Below are 17,251 nucleotides of genomic sequence, written 5' to 3' on the forward strand. Positions count from 1 at the left end.
TTTATTGAGCACTTATTATGCCAGGCATCTCCAGGCATAATCTCATTCCATCCTCACCACAGCCCCTGAGGAAGGAACTGTTTTTATCCCAATTTTGCATGGGAGGAAACTGAAGCTTAATGAGATTAAGTAAATTTATCTTACTTAATTTACCCAAGGTCACACAGTCATACATGGTAAAGCTAGGATTTGAACCCTGATCTGTCCAAGCCCTAAATAACCTCACTCTATTGTCTTGAGCTTTACAGTGCTATTTTCACAAAACCCTACCGTTGGCTATAGAAAGTCTTCAGCAAATGGAGCAGTTATCTTGAAGCAGTGGAAATACCTCTTTACATATTTATCTCTTCCTTGTATTATGAGTTTCCTGAGAATCAGAACTGAACTAAAATCCTAATTATTTTATTTCCTCATCATCACCACCAAAACCTCAAGTAGTTGCACAATGTCTTACACATTTGCATTCACTAAATATTTACTGAATTAAATAAATGGGTATGCTGTTAAGAGGCAGCATGTGGCAGTGAGTCCTTTCTGCACAGTAATTCTGAGTACTGTCCTGGTGGTTGCCCCGAATCTGGGCCCAGCTGCTGTCTCTTCTAACCCTTTGCTTCTTCAGCAGGAGGTAGGCCCCGAGCCATCCCTGGCTGACCCACCCGCCACCCTGACCCCAGCCCTTTGCCATCCTTCCTGTCCTTATGAAATTCCCCTGCCTGTCTTCCTGCGGTCGTGGCCTGATCACGCAGAGCAAGTCCTGCCCCTCCTCCTCTTCTTCTTGACCCCGTGCCCTGCTTGAACCTGGCTGCTTCCCTGGTCATCCTTGACAGTCAGGGCAACATGACATTTATATAGATAATTGGAACACAGGGCGGAATGTGATAAACAGAGTCACGAGGCACTGGAGGAGTTATAAAGAGGGAGAAATTCCTAGTTAAATAATGGAGAAACGGAAAATGAAGTCACTGTCCTTTTCATCCTGATAAAAGTTTTTTTTTTTTTTTTTTTAGTTTTTCAGTAAAGAGTTTAGCTTCTCTAGGTTTGTAGATTATTTAGGATTGTCAATCACAAGTAATAGAAACTTGAGTGGTTTAAGCTAAAAGGGGAAATTTATTATAAGGATACAGGGTGTCTAGGAATCCAAATGTTGGAATGCAGCCAGACCTCAGAGAGAAATGTCCAGAAAACAGTCCAGCATCTGGGCAGCATTCTCATTCCATGTCTTGTCCTCACTGTCTCTGGACATCTGTCTCGTCTTGTCTCTGTGATGTCTTCTCATCCACAGACCACATCATGGTACACAGCTGCCAACGGCTACTGAGTTTATACTTGGAGTTTGTACTGTCTCCATCAGAAGCACAAATCCTCAGGGAAATCTACCTGAGTGGCCCAGTTCAAGTCAGTGCCCACCCCTGGCCCAGTCACCTGCCGCTAAGACAGAAGAGTCATGTCGTTTACTATTGCTGCCAGGCTCCCTGCTCTGTGCACAAAGGATCACTATAAGCTGAGCAGCCTCTAAAAATGTCCACTACACTTGGTTCTGCTGTCTGATAACACTCTTGTAAAAGAATTCTGAGTGCTTCCCCAGGAAAAGAACAATTAAGAGGCTTCCTATCTTTGAAATTCTTGGAGAAACAAATACGTAAATATGAATTGCCATTTTTGGCAATGCCAGTTTTGTTTATCAAAGACCTAGAATCCTGTCTTCAACCAGGTGTCTCACACACATCTCAATGGCCCACTAGACCAAAGCACAAAAGATAAACCAGGCTGAGTATGGCTCCCTCCTCAAGGCCTTACACAAATGGTGCCCACACATCCCCTTCAGCAAGCAGAGCTCTCTAATCTTTCTTATAAGCCAGTTTAATCAGGTCCAGGGAGGCAGAATCTCCTCCCTTGCAAGAGTTCCATACCCTGACAGATTCCAAGAGAGCTAACTTAGGCCACTGCTTCCTTAGTGCAGTTTAAGGTCAGGAGAGGGAGGATCAGAACAGGTCCTTCTTTCATTCTGATCTGGCCTTGGCCATTCAGTGACCCATCAGTCCAAGGCTGGGTAAGGGTAAGCAGAAAAGTTCATCCAACTTACAGTGGGAGTGCTGGAGTCAGGATGCCCAGAAGAGCCCTAGGGCTTCATGTCCATCCTTCCTGGATGTGGCTGCCGCTACCACTGCCCCCGAGGCTGACACGTGCTGCGTGGTCCAGCCCTGGGCTGTGGTGAGGTGGCATCAGGGCCCCGTCCTGGAGGATGATCTCGGAACCCTTCCTTCAGAAGCATGCTGTATTCCACCCCCACCAATTCAGTAACATGCCCTGACTTGTCTTCCAGGCTCCCTGGGTACAGCGGGCCGTGTGTGCAACCTGACTTCCCGGGGCATGGACAGCTGCGAAGTCATGTGCTGTGGCAGAGGCTACGACACCTCCCACGTTACCCGGAAGACCAAGTGCGAGTGTAAGTTCCACTGGTGCTGTGCCGTGCGCTGCCAGGACTGCGTGGAGGCCCTGGACGTGCACACGTGCAAGGCCCCGAAGAGCCCCGACTGGGCGGCTCCGACATGACCCCGGAGGAGGCTACCATCCATCTTCCCTCCCACAAGGACTTCATTGGATCTGCAAGGACGCTGGGCCTTTGGGTTCTCTCTGGGAGACACTTCCTGAGGCACAGAAGCCCCTTCCCCCTCCCTGGGGGCCCAGGACTGGGGCCACATGCTGCACACTCAGTCTGCCCTATTTTCTCTGACTTCTGGCATCCTGGGACAAGTCTCTTCCTGGTCACAACAGGTTGTTAGAGGAGCGGAGGGGCCAGGTCACTGTTCCCAGCCCCCTAGACATTTCCTCTTTCTAGAGCAGATGACCAGAGAGAAGAAGTGTCTCAAATGAGCTTCCTCTGTGTTTTTCAACAAATGTTCACAGTTAAGAAATTCTATACTTCTCTCTGGAGGGTAAAGTAAAGAAAGCAGGATCAATACCCACTGATTTAACTTTAATTTTTAAAAAGACCAAGCAAGGCTTTTGCCTGATGAAGTGATTTTCACAGCCTGCTACCTCTGGGGTAATCGGTAATTGGCTAGAGAAAAATGGCTTTCAATAAACTTCAGGTTTCAAATGCATGTATTTCAAGGCATTTGTTGCCATATTAAAATCTGATGTGACAAGGTGGGTCTGTTGTCCCTTGGTACAGTTTGGAATCTGTGCAATAGCAAAAGCCTCAGAAAGTGACTGCTTTGCATTATTGTTTGCTCAATACAAAGAACCTTTTAGGGAATGAGATTTGAAGAGAATTACAAAGGAGACTGATGATCTGGCAGTATTCTGTAACTACTGGGTGAAGATGGAGGAAAGTAGCGTAGAGAGTGGAAGGTTAGAAAACGTATCTGTACAAATAAGGGGGAAAGTGGGGAATAAAATTCCTACTTGGTGTGATGCCTGTGGCCCATGGAATTTTGAAACTGAAATGGCTTTGAGAATGAACACTTTTGAAATGATAAGACCAGGGAACCAAAATGCTGACAGAGAGGTTTCCAAAGCAAAGTCATGCCCAGACAGCCTCTACCATAAGCAGATGCCTAAAAGTTGGCCACGTAGACAAGGGAGCATCAGCAAGTACTCATCTCCCTTCAAGCACACTGTTAAGACCTGTCATATTTAATTGTGCCATTTAATGCTTATACGATGACAAGATACCCTAACCTAAAGCAAATGACATGTAACTTTGCTTATGAAGTTGGTAACTCTAGTGTATTATATTGCAAACAAATCGTAACTTGGAGACTATAGTTAAGAGACCCAGCTATAATTATGGAAACATCAATAAGCAAATTATGGCCAGCTTCTGCCCTAAACCAAAAATTGACATCCAGGGGAAATGGAGAGGCTGCCTGCCCTACTTAATGTATCAGATGAAGGAAAGGTGAAATACATGAAGGTACTCCTTCTGCCCTGTCCAATTAGGTTCTAGATCTAAATGTGATCTCTTCACACAGCTACGCTAACTAACAGGATTATTCCCTTTAGGCATCTTGTGTCAAATCACCGATGCTGCTCATCCTTGGATATTCTGGCTTTCATGTTCTCGATCCTTGCTTTAGAGCAGGACATTTAGACCAAGGCTTATAGATATCAACCTTATGGAGTCCTTTGGCACAATGATATTTGTCCCTTCAGTTTCAGTTCAGTCGCTTAGTCGTGTCCAACTCTTTGTGACCCCATGAACCACAGCACACCAGGCCTCCCTGTCCATCACCAACTCCCGGAGTCCACCCAAACCCATGTCCATTGAGTCGGTGATGCCATCCAACCATCTCATCCTCTGTTGTCCCCTTCTCCTCCTGCCCTCAATATTTTCCAGCATCAGGGTCTTTTCAAATGAGTCAGCTCTTTGCATCAGGTGGCCAAAGTATTGGAGTTTCAGCTTCAACATCAGCCCTTCCAATGAACACCCAGGACTGATCTGCTTTAGGATGGACTGGTTGGATCTCCTTGCAGTCCAAGGGATTCTCAAGAGTCTTCTCCAACACCACAGTTCAAAAGCATCAATTCTTCAGCGCTCAGCTTTCTTTAGAGTCCAACTCTCACATCCATACATGACCACTGGAAAAACCATAGCCTTGATTAGATGGACCTCTGTTGACAAAGTGATGTCTCTGCTTTTTAATATGCTGTCTAGGTTGGTCATAGCTTTTCTTCCAAGGAGTAAGCATCTTTTAATTTCATGGCTGCAATCACCCTTCTCAAAAATGACAGGATTTATCTCTTTGCCCTCACTGCCAAATCCTAAAAAAGAGTGAAGTCACTCAGTCATGTCTGACTCTTTGTGACCCCATGGACTGTAGCCTACCACGCTCCTCTGCCCATGGGATTTTCCAGGCAAGAGTACTGGAGTGGGTTGCCATTTCCTTCTGCAGAGGATCTTCCCAACCCAGGGATCAAACCCCGGTCTCCCGCATGGTAGGCAGATGCTTTACCGTCTAATTTTTCCAAAGTGGCTATTCCTTCTTTTCATTCTATGGATTCAGAGGGAAGGAGTGGAGTGTCATGGTTCCAATGTGGGCCTGGGGGTCTCCTGGGAGGCGGAGCAGTGAGACTCAGTCTTAGTTACACTGATGCTTATGTGGAAAGATACGGAGTCTTTCTCAGGGACCCCAAAACCATCAGCACATCTCTTCCTGCTGGATAAATTGTGAAGTCATAAATCAATGGATATAGTTAGACATGGAAAGGATTTTGGAGGACATTTTAGCTCCCCTCAGCCTGTATCTGGAAAGACTAAGACCAAAAGATGTAAAGGGATCCACAGAAATACCAGTCATTACCCTGATGCTCCTATAAACAGAAACATACTCAAAGTCTTCAAGAGAGTTAGGCACTTTATCTCTTAAATGAAACTAGTTTGTCTCCGAATTAACTTAGTAGATTCTAAGCAATTTTAACATCTTGAGGGGATGTTCATTCATTGTTTGTTTATCCATGGCATGTTTAGATCTGACTTTCTTTTTATGCTGAAATGTATCCTTCACGATAAGGAACAAGGGGACAAGGCATGTCCATGTTCCCTTGTTCATAAATTGCCTCTTGCTGCATAAATTGCCCTAATTTGTAAGAGAGACTATGGCAACCTTCTCAAGCAGCAGTAGATGAAGCCACTGTGGAGGGCAAAATAAGAGAGTGAAATATTTTTACCGGCTGTTACTTATGAAAGAGAAAATCTCCATTCTTTGGGGGAAATTCTCCAGATTTTTTAAAAGGTGAAGATAATTCCAAACTCATTTTTTCTAGCACTTGGTAAAGGATCAATGTTTCATGACTCTAAAAGATACTAAACTCTTGATTATCCAGGCTTTTAAGGGAATATACGGCACAGGTTACCCAAAATAAAACAATGAGAGACTCCATTCAGGTCAAATCCCCTTATGAATTCCCCCTCAATAAAAAATCTTATTAGAAATGGAAGTTTTCTAAGCCCAAGATCATGCCTGTTCATTTGCTTTGTCGTGCCAACTGATTTTTTTTATTCTGTGAACACCCTTTGTCAAGGTGCATTCTAGTTACAGCATCCTGGACGGTCGCTCTGAAAGCATTAACACCTTGCCTTAAGAGACCAGTTAGGGACTTACCTGTGGCCCAGGGGCTAAGACTCTGTGTTCCCAGTGCAGGGGGCCCAGGTTCAAACTCTGGTCAGGGAACTGGATCCTACACATCACAACTGAAGAGTTCACAGGCCACAACTAAAGATCCCGCATGCCGAAACAAAGATCCCATGTGCCAAAAGCTAAGACCCAGAGTGGCTAAATAAATATTATAAAGAAAAGAAAAGGAGAGAGAAGTTTATCCCCTTAAATGGCTTAAACTCAAGCACAAGCACCCCTGGAGCCATGATCACACTTGGCTCTGACTCTGTGCCCCTCAGGGATGGGGGACCCTGACCTGTTACTGGACCACAGTTGCTTCAGGATGGGAGCAGAGGTACAAGCACCCCTGGCATAGAACACTGCCTATCTGCTCTGCCTTACGATGGGTGTCACTAGATTGGACACAGCATCCCAGAAGATCCACCAAAAATGGCAATTTAATCTGCACATGGCCTGATCATGGGAGGAGAAGTGAGAGGGAAAGAGCCAGGTAACTATTGTAACTAAGAGACCAGCTGAGTTTGGCAATGGTGGAGTGTGGCTTTTTCAGCTCTGGTGGGTAACCTCCAGCCTCCTGCTGCTGCTGCATCCCTGTCCCCTCCCAGCACTGACTTCTAAGGCATCTGGAGGCCCTGAGCCTCAGGCCATTGCTCAGCTGTCCATACCTCGTGTCCAGCTCTGCTCCCAGCTGCCAGTGTTAATTTCAAGAGATGTTTTCAATTGTCACAACCATTTGCCTTTTTATAGGAGTCATTACAAAGCTTGAAAACATCAGGTATCATATTTCTTTTTCAAAGAAGGTAGCTTTAAAGTCAGAAAAATCTAACTTCACATCGGCATTTCTTGGCCTTATTAACTTATTAAAGAATCTTACATTGACTCTACAAAACCTACAGCAGGCCTCTCTCTGCTGGGACAGCCAACGTGACTATACACGTGCTTGGGCTTGATGGTATTTTCAGGCCAGGATATTGTTATTACTTCTCATTTATTAAAGGCTGGCCCAGGGCTGATGTCTTGCTCAGCTAAAGAACATTCATCTCCCCTCTTGCCCACTCTCAAAATAAAGGCTCAGAGAGGTATCCAATGGACCAGAACCATTCTTTTGTCTGTTTACTGTACTTCAACCTGAGCTTCCTTATCTTAACAGCAAGAGTTGCACTGTCAACAAACAGACCTCCCAGTTCCAAAGCGGGTAAATTGCTCTTGTCAGGTCTGCACTGACCTTCTGCAAAGCGGTCCGCTGGTGTAAGCTGACAACTAAGGCGTGCTGATTCTAACCTCCTCCTTACCTAGGCAGAGAAAACTTTCACTCATCCATGAGAATGTTCTTTACATTTTTCTGGGGATCAGCAAGGTGACAGGTGGCTTGCAAAGCCCAACATGATCATTATTTTTCTAAATCATCATTGTTCCAGATCTAGTTTTTTTTCCCCCTGATATTCACATAGATTCTTGTTTAACCAAACCTCCCACGTCCAAAAGCTAATAAAAGTGTCAGGCAGACTGTTACAAAGAACTATTGTTATTTACAAGTCTACATTTTCTGCGAAATCAAAACATATTAAAGCAAATTTTCAGTGTTGACTTTGTTATTCTAAACTTGTGATAGTCTTGCCAAATCCTCTGGTAAAAAGAAGTTATGGAAATTATTCCCTTGTCTTTTTTTTAGGATCACACTTAACAACTTGATTAACAGGTGTCTTTCAATCTGTAAAGATTTTCAGGGAAGGCATACCTTACTGATAACGGTATCACTGATAACAAAACTCACTATCTTGTGAGTTCACAGGTAAGACATAGTCTAGAATTATTCCAGATGTTCACCTGTGTTCTCCTGGGGTTGTCATCTAAGTGCTCACCACCTCTCAGTACCACCATGCTTTGGTAGCATTTATCAGGTTTCTCCATGGCAGCTAGACCCCGCCCCATCAACTTCTCTCTGTTATTGTCTGTATCAGTGCTTGCTCTTGGCTAACTTTTTTTTTTTTCCCTCAGCTTAATTAAAAACATGTAAGATCTCTAACGACTTCACTGAAATCTGTGCATCCGGATTGTGTGTGCCACTTAACATACAAGCAGCAAAATTCAGAAAATGGAAATAAACGCTCCCACAGCAAGGGAAATCCGCCCCTCCACGCATTTTCTCTTCCTTGATGAACTATGTTTTGGGGTGACCTAAGCAACTAGGAGAAGGCAATGGCATCCCACTCCAGTACTCTTGACTGGAAAATCCCATGGACGAAGGAGCCTGGTAGGCTGCAGTCCATGGGGTCGCGAAGAGTCGGACGTGACTGAGTGACTTCACTTTCACTTTCACTAAGCAAGGTACTGAGTGTACTTCAAGCACCCCAAGGTGATCAGCCCCCTAGTTGGGCTTCGCCTGGTCCCTCTAGAGTCCCTTCATTCCTTCTAGAAACTCCCGCACTTGAATGATCTGAAGAAGAGGTGGCAACACAAAACATGTGTCTGCATGTGTTTTTCAAAGGGCATTTCCCCCAAATATTTTTTGCCCAGACACTGTCAACGAAATTCCCCTTTTATCTAAGCCTTTGTACAAGAGGACTGTCCTGTACATTGGAGAATCTTTAGAAGCAACCCTGGTTTCTAATCTCTGGAAGCCAGGAGCAACTCCCTTGCTCCCCGCTGTGACAACTGGCAGGGTCTCTAAACACTGTCGGATGCCCTCGGGGGTGGGGGGAGTGAGAGGTGACAGTGAAACAGCTCCCGGTTGAGAACTGAGGATCTAGCATTTTCAGTTCAATTCAGTTCAGTCGCTCAGTCATGTTTGACTCTTTGCGAACCCATGAATTGCAGCACACCAGGCCTCCCTGTCCATCATTTTAAGTCCTCTTATTACAATTAAGTCACACATATTCCTGCCATTGTCAGGTAGAACATCTCCTTGGGAGTCTTAGTTTAATGGGATTAATTCTCAGTATTAAGACCAGCTGAGAAGAGAGATTTGGGAAAGGATGTAGTCACAGCACTTCCCAACACAGACAGAGAATGAGCCAGGCTGGGACTTGTGGGTCACTTAGACCTACGCTGTTGTGTCCTGGGAGGGTGGGAAAGCACGGGGCTCCTGGGTTTCTGCCGACAGGAATCAAAGGCAGGATAAAAGGTCAGCAAGAGGAAACAATAATGTGGTTTTAGAAGCTGGAAGCAGAATTTTTCTTAGGAACTTCTCAGTTTCACAACATAGGAATAAAAAGCCCCAAAATATGATAGCTGAGTAATTTTGAGCTTCTCAGGACAGAGGAGGATAATGTCCAACAGGGGACATGGCAAGATGAAGGAAGTCTGAGTTTCAAGCCAAGAGATAGTGAAAAATTTCAGTGGAAGACCAGGGTGGGTATCAGCTGCAGGTTGTTCATTGTACACACACAAACACACAGAACCTATCATAAAACACACAGTTGTCCCTATTACAAGTACCCTAACCTTGCGTGGGTGATATTTTAGTGACGTGAATGCATTCAGAAAGCTGTCCAACATTTGCCAACGAAGGTGGGAAAGGGCCACCACGTGCTGGATGTGAGGTGGGGCAGAGCGGAAGAAGAAAGATACTGGTTATAGACAACATGAAGCATGATCCCAGCTGACTGGAGAACTTGGGTAGGATGACAATTGGCTGAAGGAAGGACATGGAAAGCCTGTTTTCTTTTACTTGACAATTTTTCATGGGTCAAATTGGATTTATATCTAGGCTACACACAGAAGTAAAGAGCAGATGAGAACCACTTGGATGAACAAAGGAACTCTTCATCTGTTCCTTCATGCTATGATCCAGTTTTAGATAATACAGCATGGGTAAAATCTGATCAACATGATCAATCTACTATTTAGACTATTTTTGGACTCAGCTTGATTTTGTAATTTCCGAGTACTGACTAACCGTGTGAAAGCCCCTGTAATTGAATCACAGGCTCTGGATTTCCCCAGGCAGTCCACACGATCCTATATTAATAGCACTGTAGGCTTTCCTAAGTTCCATGCATGAGAGGAATCACATTACTGCCTGTAAACTCAATTCAAATGCTTCAGTGATGAAGATGCATCCAGTATCCACTGGCTGGCTTGCTCATACGGGTTACTTGGGCAGAGGCTGGGGAGTTTGGCAAACCCATCTGTAAATGTTTAGGGGCTTCATGTTACAGGTGGAGGTTGCACACCAGCCAAACCAGTATCAGGAAATACAGAAAAAGAAATTTGAATTGTAGTCTCCAAAAGTCTACCCACCCACATAAACTTTGGCATCTGCCCCTTGACCATTTTTCTCCAACAGTAATGAAGATTTCATGAAAGGCCTTGAACTCTTAAGTCGTCACTGTTGAATTGTGCTTAATCAAGACAAATATTCCCAGCCTAAGAGGACAGCTAGAAGAAGAAAGGAGTAGGGATTTAATTTTCTTATATATTGCCGTAACTATAAACAATGCCTTATCTTCTCAACAACTCTCATGAAATAATAAGCGCTCATGTTTTTTAAAGTATTTACACCAGCCCTTAGAGATTTTATTAGACTCATGATTCACAGATGAGAAATTTTCCTCCTCTACAGCATTTAGTAACTGGAGTAAGGATTACTCAGAAGACTGTCTATACAGACAAATGAATCTGAATATGTCTTCTGGCTATTAACCCATCATTCACTGGTAATTTTCATTTATCAATGTTTTTCTGAGCTGACTGATTGGGTCAAGATGATCCCTCTGGTTTGAATACTGTAGACATAGAATTAAACAACTTTAAGTTTCAGAGTTTCTGAAAATTATGTTGCTCTGTCATATGGATATAGGATTTCAGCAGAGCAGTACGAATCCTCCTAAAATTCATGGAATCACAGAATGCCACAGTTGGAAGGAACGATGCACATAATTTATTCCCAACTCCTCATTTTATTCATGGGAAAACAAAACAAATGTCACCGATTTGAACTGTGATGTAAGCAAGACACTGAATCATCTTCAGGGAAGAACAACTATTCATTCCATCAGTCTGTGTTAAGCATCTCCGGTGAGTCAACCACAGTGCTACATACTGGAAACACAGACATTCCCTCGCCCAGAGGCTTCTGGGGGGCTACACGGGACGTGTATATTTCACTTCTTACTTTACAAGCACTTCCACATGCGTGGCTGGATTTAGTCCTTTGAGCCACCCTTAGATATAGATACGATTATCCTCTTTTTTTCTAGGTAAGTTTCAAAGTGATTTAGTAATTTGCTCAAGATCATAAAAAGGCTTATAAGAGAGAGAATCTGGACTCAAAATTCATTTGCAAGTCTCACTCCACTGATCTCTCTAGCATGCCAGCTCCTTGATTAAAACTCAAGGAGCTCGTATATATATGTTAATGCTACTTTCTCAATTTATCCTACCCTCTCCTTCCCCTGTGTGTCCACAAGTCTGTTCTCTAGGTCTGCATCTCCATTTCTTCCCTGTAAACAGTTGTTGTATGGCAGAAACCAATATAATATTGTATAGCAATTATCCTCCAATTAAAAATAAATAAAATAAAAAAAAAAACTCAAAAAGTATTCTGTCCAAGGGGTTAGTGAAAACTACTTAGTTGGTTCTATGACATATTTTTCAGTGGACATGTGGACTGCCAGAGGATTTCTGATTTCATTTATGTGCAAGCCAGATGCAAATCATCTGTGCAGTCACATGTAAAAAAGCTCTTCTAGAAAGTGACTATTAGTTATACATCTAACAAGGTACTTATATTTAAAATACAATGGTCTTGAGAGTCTTCCAGAAAATATAAGATTTCTGGTCATAAGAAGTCTATTTACTCTGTTAGGGGGAGATTGACTCCATAACTGAAGAGGGTTCAAAAATACTATGTATCAATTCAAACATGACATGGATTATGATTTATTCAAGAGTTTTCACCAAATTCCTATCTAATGCTTGATTACTCAGGTTGAATTAACATGTCAATAATTTTTAAAATATTTTTCATAATAGTCTTGCCTTATTACCCTAAAATAGGGAGATGGTTTAAATTTTCTTAGCAACAGTATTCAAGAAAAAGATTTCAGAATTGTATTCAAATGTAAGACTGTATTTTAAAATATTTTAAAGGTATAAAGTGCTTATGAAGATGATATTAGCATCTAGTAGCAATAATGACATTTTTACCTTGTTTAACAAGAAGTTTAGGTGGTCTTTCTCTCCATAAAGCAAACTGGGAAGATTTGTATAACTCTAGAGTATTAGATAATGTTCTAGAAACAACAGATGATCTCTTCTCTACCTTCTGGTCTAGAAACAGTCCAGCAGAACTGGGGTAGTACACATTATTGGAACTGACATTCAATTCATTTCTAGTCTACAACTTACTCAGTCCAGCCTTGTGGTTGGGATTACTTCTGATGGTGGCTAAATTAGCAAAAGAAATTCTCTTCAGAATGTAAGGGAACCAAGAATAAGTCTTTACATGAATATCTGGGGAGTGTAGGGGAGTAAGAGAGAATTGTTGTCTAAATGGAATTTTAAACAATGGATTAGGGGAGAGGAGAGGGTGGAGAATTTTTATTACTTTAAAAGTGTATGGAATAGATTTACACTCATGTTTATTCATGATGAAAAAAACTTGTCCCTAGATATGCATTTTAATTTGTGAGAAAACTGCTAAGAAATGTGAGATCATGGAGAAGGTGGTCTTCAAAATAAATAAGTAAATAAAATCTAGGGAAAGTAATCCTGCCTAGAACGTGATTCATTCTTTTGGAGCAATAAATAGAGTGAGATGATGTCCAAAAGCAATTTTCATATTTCTTGAACATGTAAGCATTTTTCCTTATACAACTATCACAGAATAAGATCCCTAGGTAGATTATATAGACAATTGTGAGGGTAACAACTCACCCCTAAATGTCATTTCCTCTCACTGTCCTAGAATGGGGCCTAAATTCTCACCCTTACCAGTGCTGCTTAGGGATGAAGAAACTATCTTAGGGACTTTTCCTTTAAAATGCATGAATACTATTGAGCTTTATTCCTTAATTCAACAATTATTTATTCAATAAATATCTGGCACAATTTACCATCTACCAAATGATATTTTCCTCAGTGTTAGAGAAACAGCATTGAAAAGGTAGGTAAAATAAATCAGATTTATCTTTCAGATATTAATAATATGGCAGATGAAATAGCCCCCAAAGAAACTTTTTGCTACAAAATGTCTAGAAATTCAATGTAAGGTAAAATAAACATCCTTTGAAATGTGTCAGTGAATTCTCCCCACACCCACCCTCAAATACAGGAAAGTTCCAAAGGCCAAAAGTAAAGAGGAAGCTGAAAACTCAAGTTTTGGTGCCTCAGTGGAGGTTCACTGATCTCCCTCTTTATAAAATTGGTCACGTCAGTGCAGGGAACAAGGTTTGGGGCCTTCTGAAGTGAGGAATGAGAACTAGGACACAATATTCAATCCTTCCCCACATAGAGTCAGAACCTTCAAAGGGCTATACGGTCACTAAAGGACAGACCTGACCACTAGCACAGGGAATCAGCTGGGACCCTGTTTGCTAAGTATTAAGATTTGTGTAGGGAAAGATAAATTAATCAATTAATTACGATAACCAGCCTCTCCTCATCTTATTTTGAAGTTAGAATTTATACAACTTATTCTAGGAATTGCCTACCCAAGAAATTATCCTTAAAAAAATTCTAGATTGATGTACCTAGAGATGCAAGAACAAAACCTCTCAGCAGGTCACATTGTCCACCAGGCTTGCAAAGGATTCTCTCAGGTAAAACTTCCCCCAAACTTGAGTTTATAATCTAAAATACAAAACATGCCACAGAATAAGCCTCCAAGATTGAGAGTCACAGAAAAAATAAACCATCGGCTCAGATACTCAAGAATTTCAGATAATAAAATTATCATACATAGACTATAAAACAAACCTGTGTAAAGATAATAAAAGAAAATTTAAAATGAATAATAAATGTTAATAAGGTACAATACTTACAGGAAAAAGATAAAGCTAAAAGATAATTGAAAAGAATTTTTAAAACATCTAGAAGCAAAAACATCACCACTGATATTAAAAACGAAGTGATTTTCTACCTGTGGCCACAGCTGAGAGGGCATTGTTACAGTCTTCCTTCTACTGCCATAATGTCTAATTGAGTCTCCCAAAGAGCCACATAAACTCTTGGTTAAAGGTATGAACTTCAAAAGGAAAAAAACAAAAGAGTGAGAGACTGGGGAGCCATGGGAACGCCCACAGACTGGGTGGTAACGGAAGATCTGACATACGCCACTGTGGTGCAGGCAGATGCATCATGAATTCTAGGCCACACAGGTGGATGGAAGAGCTGTGAACCACAGAAGGTCTTCAGAGAAGGTTTTCAAAGATTAGGTGCCCAGTTACCTATGAAAAAGACCTTTGTCAGTCAGTGAAGACAAGACTGAAGAACATCATGTAAGAGATTAATCTGAGCAGTATAGGAAGGATGAAATGATTGAAATCATTACTAGGGAAATGACAAAAAGACAGCCTCTATGTTTGTAACCTTCAGTGACCACAACTCCATGGATAAGGCTGTCATTCAGAAATGCAATCTTTTGAATAGCCGTAACTGTGAAATAAGGACAGCCCTGGGTAAGCAAAAGATGGACAGTTCCTCATCCAATGCAAAATGGTTCAGAAGATTTTAGCAGTGGTTGAAGAGGCTGTTTTCGAGGGAATGGCAGTTTTGGTCATGGAGGAAACTTCAGTGTTGTGATGGCTTTGCTGGCAGCCATGTTGGTGGTGAACTTGATGACAACAGTGGAAGTAACAATGGAAGTAGTTTTGGTGGTGATGAAAGCTACAATGACTTTGACAGTTATTCAATAAACCTTCAAATTCTAGAATCATAAAGGAAGGAAACCTGGGAGGTAGAAGCTCTGGTTCTTATAATAGTAGAGGCCAATATTTAGCCAAGCCACAAAACTAAGATGGTTATGGGAGTTCCAGCAACACAGTTAGTAATGGTAAGAGGAGATTTTTATTATTGTCAAGGAAAAAAAACTTAGCAGAAAAGGACAGCTATAGAAATGACAGAAAAGTTACAGGTTACAATAGGTTTGTATACTCAGTTAATCACAGAGGCAGGCCCTAACTGTTAGGACCAGACATGAAACAATGGACTGGTTCCAAATTGGGAAAGGAGTACATCAAGGCTATATACTGTTACCTTGCTTATTGAATTTATATGCAGAGTACATCATGTAAAATGCCAGACTGGATGAAGCATAAGCTGAAATCAAGATTGCAGGGAGATACATCAATATTCTCAGATATGCAGATGACACCACCCTTATGGCAGAAACTGAAGAGGAACTAAAGAGCCTCTTGATGAAAGTGAAAAAGGAGAATAAAAAAGTTGGCTTAAAACTCAACATTCAGAAAACTAAGATCATGGCATCCAGTCTCATCACTTCACGACCAATAGATGGAGGAACAATGGAAACAGTGACAGACTTTATTTTCTTGGGTTCCAAAATCACTGCAGGTGGTAACTGCAGCCATGAAATTAAAAGACGCTTGTTCCTTGGAAGAAAAGCTATGATCAACCTAGATAGCATATTAAAAAGTAGAGACATTACTTTACCGACAAAGCAAAAGTGAAGTGAAAGTGAAAGAGTTGGGCCATAAAGAAAGCTGAGTGCTGAAGAATTGATGTTTTTGAACTGGGGTGTTGGAGAAGACTCTTGAGAGTCCCTTGGACAGCAAGGAGATCAAATCAGTCAATCCTAGAGGAAATCAACCCCGAATATTCATTGGAAGGACTGATGTTGAAGCTGAAGCTCCAATACTTTGGCCAGCTGATCCGAAGAACTGACTCACTGGAAAAGACCCTGATGCTGGGAAAGATTGAAGGCAGGAGGAGAAGGGGACGGCAGAGGATGAGATGGTTGGATGGCATCACCAACTCGATGAACATGAGTTTAAGCATGCTCCGGGAGCTCGTGATGGACAGGGAAGCCTGGCGTGCTGCAGTCCATGGGGTCACAAAAGTCAGACACAGCTGAGCGACTGAACTGAAGTATAAGAACAGAAAATCATTAAATACCCATTAAATACTTTCTAAATGCATCTTAAATTCAACAAAGCTCTGATTTTTATACAGTAATTTCTATAGCTTCCTATTCCTTGTGTGGCTCAGGAGGTGTCTTCAAGTAAATCTTCAGGTTTATAAATACAATGATCTACTCATGAAAGCAGCAGAAATTCACACTCACATTCATTTCCTGTAGATGATCAAAAAGATCCCAAATGCCTAATGGTCCCTGAGAGCTGGTTGTCTTGAGACACATTAATATTAGCATGTAACTGAGAATTGTATTCCCCCATACTCTTTATCCCTCTTCTCATCACAGATGAATAACTGGAGCTTGAAAGCTAGTATTACTCTTATAACCTTCCTACCTAGCTTTACATATTTTCCCTCAATTTATCGCTTATTCATCTACATATCCTAATTAGCCAAATTCAGGCTCTTTCTCTTGGAGTTCCCACTTCAAATTGTCCAAGAATCCCGCAGACTCACTAAGCCCAGATGGGTCAGTACTTTTAAAGCAGCAGAACTGGTAAGTCTCTTCGGCCTTGGCATCATTGTTTCTGTGACTTTTTCAGGTAAGGTGCTGTCACTTCACTAATCCTGTAAAGTTGAAAGGACTCTAGCTCTAGGACCAGGTGACACTCTTGCTGGACCAGATCCTGGTACAACCCAAAGTTCACACTTGGGTTTCAAGGGTATCACTCTCTTCATTTTCACCCGCATGGTCAGTCATTGCCCTCTAAGACAATGGTGTGTCGGTCCTGAGGTTCTTCAGCCTCGTCGACATGTTTTGCCAGAACCCTTCTTTGAGCCTGCATCACCTCTAAGGAATTCCCCTTTAGGCTCTTGAAGTTTTCTCATGCCAGCAGATGCCACACTCTTAGAAACAGATTTCTCTAATTTCAACTCTCAGAAAGAAGAGCATGGGGTCCGGCATTCCTTACCTACCAGAAGCCTCTAGGACTCTTTTTGCAAACTGATAAGCCACAGGAATTTTTTTAAGATTCTGTTACATCCTCCCTCTAGGGTGAGCAGAGTCCAATGCCTTCACGTTAGCTTAACTG

General features: G+C 42.1%; 2 protein-coding genes across 3 annotated transcripts in view; one reads left to right on the forward strand and one right to left on the reverse strand.

Annotated features, from left to right (window-relative positions):
• Positions 1-7,774, forward strand: part of WNT2 (Wnt family member 2) — a 48,525-nt gene extending 40,751 nt beyond the window's left edge. Inside the window, exon 5 of the mRNA XM_061165300.1 lies at positions 2,324-7,774. Within this exon, the coding sequence (XP_061021283.1) occupies positions 2,324-2,553 (230 nt within the window). The 3' untranslated portion in view covers positions 2,554-7,774. The remainder of the gene's footprint in view (positions 1-2,323) is intronic.
• Positions 1-17,251, reverse strand: part of ST7 (suppression of tumorigenicity 7) — a 309,424-nt gene that overhangs the window by 10,008 nt on the left and 282,165 nt on the right. The gene's annotated exons all lie outside the window — the stretch shown is intronic.

The sequence above is a fragment of the Dama dama genome, chromosome 18, assembly GCF_033118175.1.
Source record: "Dama dama isolate Ldn47 chromosome 18, ASM3311817v1, whole genome shotgun sequence".
Taxonomy (NCBI): Eukaryota; Metazoa; Chordata; class Mammalia; order Artiodactyla; family Cervidae; genus Dama; species Dama dama.